The sequence below is a fragment of the Amblyraja radiata genome, chromosome 5 (assembly GCF_010909765.2).
Source record: "Amblyraja radiata isolate CabotCenter1 chromosome 5, sAmbRad1.1.pri, whole genome shotgun sequence".
Taxonomy (NCBI): domain Eukaryota; kingdom Metazoa; phylum Chordata; class Chondrichthyes; order Rajiformes; family Rajidae; genus Amblyraja; species Amblyraja radiata.
In genome coordinates this window covers 14,020,176-14,030,226 of record NC_045960.1, presented here as the reverse complement: position 1 = coordinate 14,030,226, position 10,051 = coordinate 14,020,176, and the positions used below count along the sequence as shown (strand labels likewise).

The 10,051-nt window shown below is 51.7% G+C and overlaps 1 protein-coding gene across 1 annotated transcript in view; it reads left to right on the top strand.

The window, feature by feature from the left end:
• Positions 1–3,807: 3,807 nt before the first annotated feature.
• Positions 3,808–10,051, top strand: part of rsph9 (radial spoke head component 9) — a 74,436-nt gene continuing 68,192 nt past the window's right edge. The window contains exon 1 of the mRNA XM_033020646.1: positions 3,808–4,090. Coding sequence (XP_032876537.1) covers positions 3,864–4,090 — 227 coding nt within the window. The 5' untranslated portion in view covers positions 3,808–3,863. The remainder of the gene's footprint in view (positions 4,091–10,051) is intronic.

Below are 10,051 nucleotides of genomic sequence, written 5' to 3'. Positions count from 1 at the left end.
ACTTACACATAAAAAAAATCATCCCCCCACAATGATTGCCACTGTGGGAGAAGGCACAATGTCCAGTCCCCATCTCCAGTTCTCCCAAAGTCAGGCCTATTGAGGCCACCGCTATTGCCTCTACGGAGGCCCGATGTTCCTGGCCATTCTGGCCGGGTGCTGTTGCCCCGGCGTCGGGAGAGTCCTCTCAGCGGCAGGGCCACCTGGAACGGCCGCTTCCTAACTGGGGACTGCGGCTTCCGAAGCCGACAAGGCCGCGCCGGTTTGGAGCTCCCAGGCTCCCGATGTTAGAGTCGGCGCCGCCCGCTCCGCTCCGCAGACCCGCAGCCCGGAGGTGTTGATCTCGGCGGTCACAGCTCACCGTAGCTCCAGCGCGTCGATCCAGCGCGGCGACCCAGGCAAGGCATCGCCCGCTCCGCGATAGCGCTCCAGCGCTGTGCCGCCACCGAAGCCGAGGTGCTGGGCGGTCCCCGCCAGGAAACGGCGCTCCACGCCCGCTGGTAGTCCACGAGGACGGGTCGACGGGGCAGCCCGGAGAAAAAGCTGCCTCACCAACCAGGTTTGGAGGGATATGGGCCAAATGGGGGCAGATGGGACTAGTGTAGATGAGACACGTTGGCCGGTGTGGGCAAGTTGGGTTGAAGGGCCTGTTTCTACTGTCTATGACACAATGACTCTATGACAGGGTTTGTATAACAATGTTAACTAATTCTAGTGTTTAGCTGGGGTCACCTTGGACTCACCTAAACCTAAGTACTGGACAGGAATTGAATATAATCAAAACAATTTGGCTAGAATGATGGAAATGTGAGATAAAGTGCTGGAAATGCATTGTGTTGATTGACAGGGCTTTAATCGATACCAGTAGATGATGGTGGTAGCAGAATTAGCTCAGGACACTTCCAGTTTCCAGCCCCGCGACGTGAATGCTTCTGCTATGGGGAAAGTACTCAAAACTGTACGTGGAAGATCCCTTCTCCGAAGAAACTATGAACACAGGGGAGATGCTCATGGTAGCAATATCAGAGGAACAACAGAAATCCTGGCAAAAACTTATTGAGAGTGTTGATATGACACACAACAGTAAGAGCGCTTGGTCAACCATCAAGAAGCGAAACAAGAAGGCAACGCTGCACTCTAATGTTACAGCAGATCAGATTGCTCACCTGCTGCTTCTGAGCGGCAAACCACCACACAAGAAATGCCACACAAGGAGTCTATGCCTTCAGGGTGATAGAGAGTCAACCTGGTACTTTAACAGCAAGGAACTCCAGACAGCAATCGATTCCCTCAAGAATGGCAAGGCAGCTGGCCTTGATGACATTCGCACAGAACAGATCAAACATTTTGGGCAGATTACAGGAGAGTGGCTCCTCTTGCTGTTCAACAATTGTGTAACCCTCTCCCAGTTACCTAAAATATGGCAGAAAGCTCGTGTGATCACTATCCTTAAGATCGTAAAGAAGCAAAAAGCTACAGACTGATCTCCCTACTTACTATGCCATCTCTTCAAGCTCTTTGACCGCCTCATCTTGAACAGGCTAGGAGGCCCAATCACAGAACAACACCTTATACCAGAGCAAGCTGGTTTCCGGCCTGGGAGATCGTGTACCAGCCTAACTCAATCTAACTCAGCGCATTGAGGACGGCTTTGAGAGGAATGAACCAACTGGCGTCATCTTTGTTGATCTGACAGTTGCCGACGACACTGTGAACCATGGCTGCTCCTCAACAAGCTCCATGATATGACAGAGGACTTCCACTTAACCAAACTGATTCAACAGTTACTGGAAAACAGACGCTTCTATGTTGAGCTAAATGATAAACTGCAGCAGATGGAGGAAACAAAATAATGGCCTACTTCAGGGCAGCGTCCTTGCTCCGGTGCTGTTCAATGTATACACAAATGATCAGCCAGTGTTCCCAGGGATGAGAAGCTTCATTTGCGCTGACGACCTTGGAATAGCAGCCCAGAGCACTCACATAGATAAGGTAGAAGCTACCCTCTCATCATCCTTAGACAATTTGACAAACTACTACAAGGACAACCAACTGCAAACCCTGCTAAGACCCAAGTTAGCCTGTTCCACCTTCATAATCGCAAAGCTGGGAGGAAGCTGTCCTTAACATGGAATGGTGTCCCTTTGAGACACTGTGACTACTTTGTCTACCTTGGGGTCACTCTCCTTCAAGCAACACATTGAAAGTGTGAAGGGCAAAGTGAGGACAAGGAACAGCCTCCTATGCAAGCTGGAAAACTCGTCGTGGGTACCAATGCATCCACACTGTGGTCAACTGCCCTTGCTCCTCTGCTGCAGAGTATGCTTGTCCTGTTTGGGAGAGATCATCTCATGCAAAGAAAGTTGATGCCGCCCATAATGCAGATGCATCACTGGCTGCCTAAAACAAACGGATGTGGATAGCTTGCATGTCTTGGCCGGTATTGCTTCACCAGGAATCCGCAGATCAGTTGCCGGTAGAACTGAACAGAGTAGGCAAGTTGGGGACACCCGCCATTCCTGTCACTCCCATCAACCCAGCCCCAAAACGGCTGAAGTCGAGAGGAAGAGCTTCCTACACACCGTCCAGCCACTGTCACAGTCTCATCAACCAACCAAACTAGCCTTGTGGGAAAAGAAACACAGTGAAAACCACCACCACGTGAAGATGCCAATCACAACTAAGGAACAGCTACCACCTGGTCACAGGTGTGACTGGAAGACCTGAAAGTCCCTCAATAGGCTTTGTACAGGGATGGGCCGACGCAAGACCAATATGAGCAAATGGGGCTCTGCAAATGTGGCAGACACAGAATGTGAATGTGGAACATCTGTACAATCCATGCCACACCTACTAAGATGCCCACTTCTTGGTGAACAATGCAGCCTGGAAGATCTAGCAGAGGGAAACGAGAAGGCTGTTCACTGTGCAAGAGACTGGCCGAACATTTGAAACATAGATGATTTACACGAAAGAAGAAGAACCAGTTCTAATCTGGGGCGCGACTAAACCAAAATACTGGGCATGTATTGAATATAAACAGAAGAATTTGGCTAGAATGTTGGAAATGTGGAAGAGAAGTGCATTTGACAGTAACAATGTTGCCCAACTCCAGTGCTTACCTGGGGCTCACCTAAACCTAAATGCTGGACGTATTGAATATAATCAGAATTATTTGGCTAGAATTATGAAAATGGGGAAGAGAAGTGAATTTGACAATGTTTATATATAATAATGTTAACCAACTCCAGTGCTAATCTGGGGCTCGCCTAAACATAAAAGCTGGACATGTATTGAATATAAACAGAATAATCTGGCTAGAATAATGGAAATGTGGAATAGAAGTGCATTTGACAGTGTTTATAAATATAACAATGTTATGTTGCCCAACTCCAGTGCTTATCTGAGGCTCACCTAAACCTATATGCTGGACCTGTATTGAATATTATCAGAATAATGATGGAAATATGGAATAGAAGTGCATTTGACTGTTTGACAGAGTATATATATAACAATGTTAACCAACTCCAGTGCTAATCTGGGGCCCACCTAGGACTCACCAAAACTAATGCTGTACATGTAATGAATATAATCAGAATAATTTGGCTAGAATGATGGAAATGTGGAATAGAAGTGTATTTGACAGTGTTTACAATGTTGCCCAACTCCAGTGCCTACCTGGGGTTGAGGATCATAGAGTTCTTTGGCTGGGGCCGAGGCCTGACCTCTGACCCCGCCTGGCGACGGTAACCAAGGACACGGCGCCGGCGGTTGCCGGGGTAACGGGGCCTACAACGCCCGGGCAACCCGAGCCTGAGCGTCGCCATCGCCGGCAGCGGAGCGCCATCACCATCACCATCGCCATGCAGGCCGACTGCCTGCAGCAGCAGCTGGACTTTGTGTCGAGCCAGGGGCTGGTGCTGAGCCCCGAGCACAAGGCCGCGCTGCAGGTGTCGCTGGAGCTGATCCGCCGCAACTACAAGTTCAGCCACGTCTACTTCTGGGGTCGGATCCTGGGTCTGAGCGCCGACTACTTCATCGTGCAGGGCGTGGGGCTGAACGAGCTGATGGAGAGGAAGAGTCTGTACAGGTGAGGGGAGAGAGGGAGGGGAGAGAAAGGGGGATAGGGGTGGAGAGAGGGGGGGGGGGATAGGGGTGGAGAGAGAGGGGGGGGAAGAGATAGGGGATGGAGGAGAGGAAAGGAGGGGGTGCAGAGCTTCAGGCTGGATGAGCTGAGAGGAAGAGTCTGTACAGGTGAGGGGACAGGGAGGGAGGGGGATAGAGAGGGACAGAGGAAGGGAGAGACCGGGATAGGGGAGAGAGAAGGAGAGGGGTGAGGAAGAGGGACAGAGAGGGGGGGTGGGGGGGTTGGGGGAGGGATGAGGGGGAGGGGGTGGGAGGGGGAGAAAGGGTGGGAGGGGGAGAGAGGGGAGAGGAGGGGAGGGAAGGAGGGGGAGAAAGGTGTGGGTGCAGGGCTTTGGGCTAGATTAGCTGAGGGACAGGAAGAGCCTTTACAGGTGAGGGAGAGGGGGAGGAGGGGTTGAGGGTAGGAAGAGGGGAAGAAGGGGTGAGGGAGGAGAGAGGGAGGGGAAGGGAGGAGAGAGGGAGGGGAAGGGAGGGGGTGCAGGGTGTGGGGCTGGATGAGCTGGGTTACAGGGTCTATACAGGTGAAGGAGATAGGAAGGAGAGGGGGAGGGTGAGGAGAGTGGATGGGGGGGGGGGGGATGGAGGGGGAGAAAGGAGGGGGCTGGATGAGCTGAGGGACATGAAGAGCCTGTATAGGTGAGGGAGAGGCAGCAAGAGTGAGGGAGAGTCTGAGGGGGTGGAAGGATGAGATGGCATGGGGTGGGTGTGCAGTGTGGGGCTGGAGAGCTGAGGTACGGGGAGAGCCTGTGCAGGTTGGGGGAGGGGAGGGGAGGGGAGGGGAAGGGGTGAGAGTGGGGTTGCCAACTGTCTCACTTCCAAATAAGGGACAAAAGGTCAAAATAAGGGACAAATTCAGAATGGCAATTCATTGATCGACTCGGCAGTGGCTGGGTGAATGATGAGTTGGCCCGGGTGCTGGACTGCACACAAAGCCCAGCCGGCGGGCCAGCTGGGGAGTTTTGGCCCAGGTGACATTGTGAGCAAAGTCCGACGCCCCATCCAACTCATGAACCGATGATCGGCCATGAGAAGGAGGAGTGGTGGTGTCGGCGGTAAGCGAAGGTCGAACAGCTGGACGGGCTGCCGACCGACGGGGCTACGGGCGAGGCATTGCTGCTGCATTCCATGGGCTGCACTACGTAGTGCGTTCGGCCGAACGCACTATGGGAAATTCACTTACCCCCCTGCAGGAACTATACATCAGGAGGTGCAACTCCAGAGCCAACAATATCATGAGAGACCCCTTCCACCCCTGCAACGGACTGTTCCAGCTGCTATGGTCAGGCAAACGCCTCCGTTGCCATGCGGTGAGAACGGAGAGGTTGAGAAGGAGTTTCTTCCCAGAGGCCATTCGGACTGTAAACGCCTATCTCACCAGGGACTAACTCTACTGAACGTTTTTCCTTCCATTATTTATTATGTAAAAGAATATGTGTGTTATGATTGTGTTTATAGTTTGTTTGGTTGTTTGGTTGTTTGTCTTTTGCACAAAAGTCCGCGAGCATTGCCACTTTCATTTCACTGCACATCTCGTATGTGTATGTGACAAATAAACTTGACTTGACGTCGGGACGGGACTTGACAGTCCCCTCAATACAATACAATACAATACAATTCAATTTATTGTCATTTGGACCCCTTGAGGTCCAAACGAAATGCCGTTTCTGCAGCCATACATTACAAACAAATAGACGCAAGACACAACATAATTTACATAAACATCCATCACATTGCTGTGATGGAAGGCCAAAAAAACTTATCTCTCCCCTGCACTCCCCCCCCCCCCCCCCCCCCGATGTCAGAGTCAAAGTCAAAGCCCCCGGCGGGCGATGGCGATTGTCCCGTGGCCATTAAAGCCACGCCGGGTGATGCAAGGCCGCACACCGGGTCTTGGTGTTAGAGCCCCCGGCGTGCGCTCGCAGTCCCGCGGCCATTCCAAGCCGCGCGGGGCGGTGCTGTAAGGCCCCGCTCCAGGAGCTCTTCAACCCCGCAACTCGGGCGGGAGAAGTCGCCGTTGCGGAAGCCCCGAAAAGCGGTCACCCAGCAGGGACCCGCGGGCTCCCGGTGCCGTCCGCCAGACCCGCAGTTGCAGCCTCCGAAACTCCGGGGGTCGGGCCGCAGCAGCGTCCACCACAGCTCCACCCGCTCTGGACTCGGCCAGCTCCGCGACGGTGAGGTGAGTAGTCGGCACCAGAGCGACCGGTCTTCCTGTTGGAGGCCGCTCCTCGTTGCAGCCCCAACGACAACGGAGACCCGACAAAGTCGGGTCTCTCGTGCAGGGAGAGATTTAAAAGTTACCCCCTCCCCCCCACACCACCCCCACCCCCCCACACACATACCCCAACAAAAAATAACAAAAACTACATAAAAACATAGACATAAAATAATAAAAACGCAGACGGACTGCAGAGGCCGCTGCTGACGAAAGTCGCGCCGCCCACCAAAGTATGGGCACCTGAGTAGTAGCAGTCAAATACGGGACAGGGGCGGTCCCGTATGGGACGAACCTGTTTTGCCCAATATACGGGATGTCCCGTGTAATAGGGTTGGCAACACAAGGTGAGAGGTGAGGGGGTGGAAAAGATGGGGTGGGGAGGTTGAAAGAGGACGGAAGGAGAGGAGGGAGGTGGGGGAGGTAAGGGTGGGGGGGTGAGACGGGTGTTGAGGGGTAAAGGTGGGGGAGAAGGGGAGGGGCGGTTACAGGGTGTGGTCCTGGACGGACGGGTGAGGGACAGGAAGGGGTGTGGTGGTGGGGGGTTGGGTGAGGGGCGCTGTGGGGCAATTGAAGAGGACGGGGTGGGTGGTGGTGAGGAAGGGGGAGAAGGTGGAGGAGAGGGCAGTGGTGATGGGGGTGGGTTTCAGTGAGAGAGGGGAAGGGGAGTTGTGAGGAAGAGGGTGAGGAGTGGATATTCAAGGGAGAATGGATTTTGCCGTGTGGGAGTAGTGAGGGCAGATGAAGGGCATGGGTATTGAGGGAATGGGGTCAGGGTGGTGAGGGAGGGGGGTGATTAAAGGAGGGGGTGCAAAGCTTCAGGCTGGATGAGCTGAGGGAGAGGAAGGTGAAGGGAGAGAGTGAGGGAGGGAGGGAGGGAGGGGGGGAGATGGGGAGGGGGAGTGAAGCAGGAGGGGGAGGAGAGGGAGGGGCAGGGGAGAGGGAGGGGGAGATGGAAGGAGAGGAGAGGGAGAGAGAGAGGAGTTGGGAGAGGAAGAGAGATGGTGGAGGGAGAGGGGAGGGAAGGGTGGGAGACGGGAGGAAAGGAAGGGAGGCTGGTGGGGGTGGTGGATGTTATGGGGGTGGGCTACTAAGGGTGGGATGGTGGGGTGGTAGTGATGGTGAGGAGGGGGAAAGGGCAGCACTGTGCTTCAAAGTGGACACCTAGGGGTGTCTAGGAAGGCTGCAGATAACAACATGGACCATTGAACGAGACCATAAGACATTGGAGCAGAATTATGCCATTTGGCCCATCAAGTCTACTCTGACTTAGCCTCCACAGCCACCTGCATGAATTAATTTAAAAAAAGATGGACACAAAATGTTGGAGTGACTCTGCAGGTGACTCTCGACCCGAAACGTCACCTATTCCTTTTCTCCAGAGATATTGCATAACCCGCTGAGTTACTGCAGCTTTTTGTGTCCATCTTCAGTGCATATCAGCATCTGCAGTTCCTTCTTACACAATGAATTCCACAGATTCACCACCCTCAGGCTAAAGAAATCCATCCTCATTTCCATTTTGAAGGTACATCCTTCTATTCTGAGGTTGTGCACTCTCCACTTACTGGAAACATCATTCCATGTCCACTCTATCTAGGGAAAGGGTGAGAGAGACCTAACATAGCAGCAACCAATCATTTAACTAGAGAAGTGACGGCTGGAGACAGTAATAGTGATGATTAAATTAGGTAACCAGCCTGGAGATGGCAGCAGTGATCCTTTAACCAGGTAACCAGTGAGGCGTGGGCTGGAGATAACAATATCACCATTGAACCAGTTAACTGTGTGATTGCGGATTGGGAAAGGAGACTAGAGATGGCAATTCTCATTGTTTAACCAGGAAACCGGGTGAAATGGGGCTCGAGGCAGCAACACTGGCCATTAAACCAGTTAGACACAAAAAGCTGGTGTAACCATTCAGGCAGCATCTCAGGAGAAAAGGAATGGGTGACGTTTCGGGTTGAGACCCGTCTTCAGACTGAGAGTCAGGGGTTACCTTTTTCTCTGACTCTCAGTCTGAAGAAGGTTTCCCGACCCGAAATGTCACCTATTCCTTTTTCTCCAGAGATGCTGTCTGACCCGCTGAGTTATTCTGGCTTTTTGTGTCTATCTTCGTTTTGAACCAGCATCTGCAGTTCCTTCCTACACACTCCAGCCCTCCAGTCTGATGATGGGTTGCGACCCAAAACGTCACCTATCTATGTTCTCCAGAGATGCTGCCTGACTTGCTGAATTACTTCAGTGATCTCAGTGGAGGACTTTGTGTCCTCAATCCTCCAAGTTGGGAACTAGACCCAGGGCTAATAATCCTGTCATAGAGTCACACAGCATAGAAACAGGCCCTTTGGCCCAACTCATCCATGCTGACCAAGATGCCCCATTAAGTGTCCCATTGCCTGCGCTTTTGGTCCATATCCATCTAAACCTTTTTTATACATGTACCTGTCCAAATGTCTTTTGAATGCTGTAATAGTTCTATCTCAACTAGTTCCTCTGGCAGCTCATCCATATACCCACCACTCTCTGTGTGAAAACATTGCCCCTCAGATTGCAATCAAATCTTTCCCCTATCACCTTAAACCTATGCCTTTTGGTTCTTGATTCCCCTACCTTCGGAAAAAAAACTCTGTGCATTCACCCTAACTATCCCCTTCATGATTTTATACGCCTCTATAAGATCACCCCTCGGCCTCCTACGCTCCAAGGAGTAAAGCCCTAGCCTGCCCAACCTCTCCCTATAGCTCAGGCCCACAAGTCCTGGCAGCATCCTCGTAAATCTTCTCTGCACCCTTTCCATCTTAACAGCATCCTTCTTATAGCAGGGTGATCGAAACAGAACGCAATACTCCAAGTGCGGCATCAGCAACATCCTGTAAAAGTCGTCTAGTAAATAGACACAAAATAAGTAGCGGAAAGAATAGCGGAGGAGTCGACAGTCATGGTTATTTTCTCCGCCATTCTCTCTGCAACGTGATGATGAGCTTCAGGAGTGAGGCTTGTGGTGAAAGTTGTAAGAAAGGCACAAACAGCAACTTTGTGCCTTCCCCCATAATGGGAACCATTGTGGGGGGATGTTTTCATGTTAAAGCTATTTATTATTGTTATGTTTGTATTCTTTCTTATGTGCTGCATTGGCAAAAGGAATTTCACTACATCTAGGTGTATGTGACAATAAATCAACCTTTGAACCTTTGAACAATAAAACAAATTTGATTTTTTTGTAGAATGTATGGACAGAATGAAAAACAGGAAAGCCACCTTGAGTCACAACAGTGCACGGAGAATTTTAGCTGTCCAAGAATAAAATAACATAAATTTGTGGTGGTCATACTGAAAAAAAAGAGTCAAGAGTGTTTTATCGTCATATGTCCCAGATAGGACAATGACATTCTTGCTTGTTTGGCTGTATGGAAGAAGCTTTCTAACCATATAACAATTACAGCACAGAAACAGGCCATCTCGGCCCTTCTAGTCCGTGTCCATGTTTCTGAACCTGGATGTTACAGTTTTCGGGCTCCTGTACCTTCTGCCCGATGGCAATGGTGCAATGAGTGTGTGGCCGGGGTGGCGTGGGTCTTTGATGATGTTGGCTGCCTTTTTGAGGTAGCGGGGGGGAGGGGGTGGGCAGTGTGAATAACTCAGAGGGGGTGATCGGAGGGGGTGTGTGAATAACCCGGGGGGGGGGGGGGG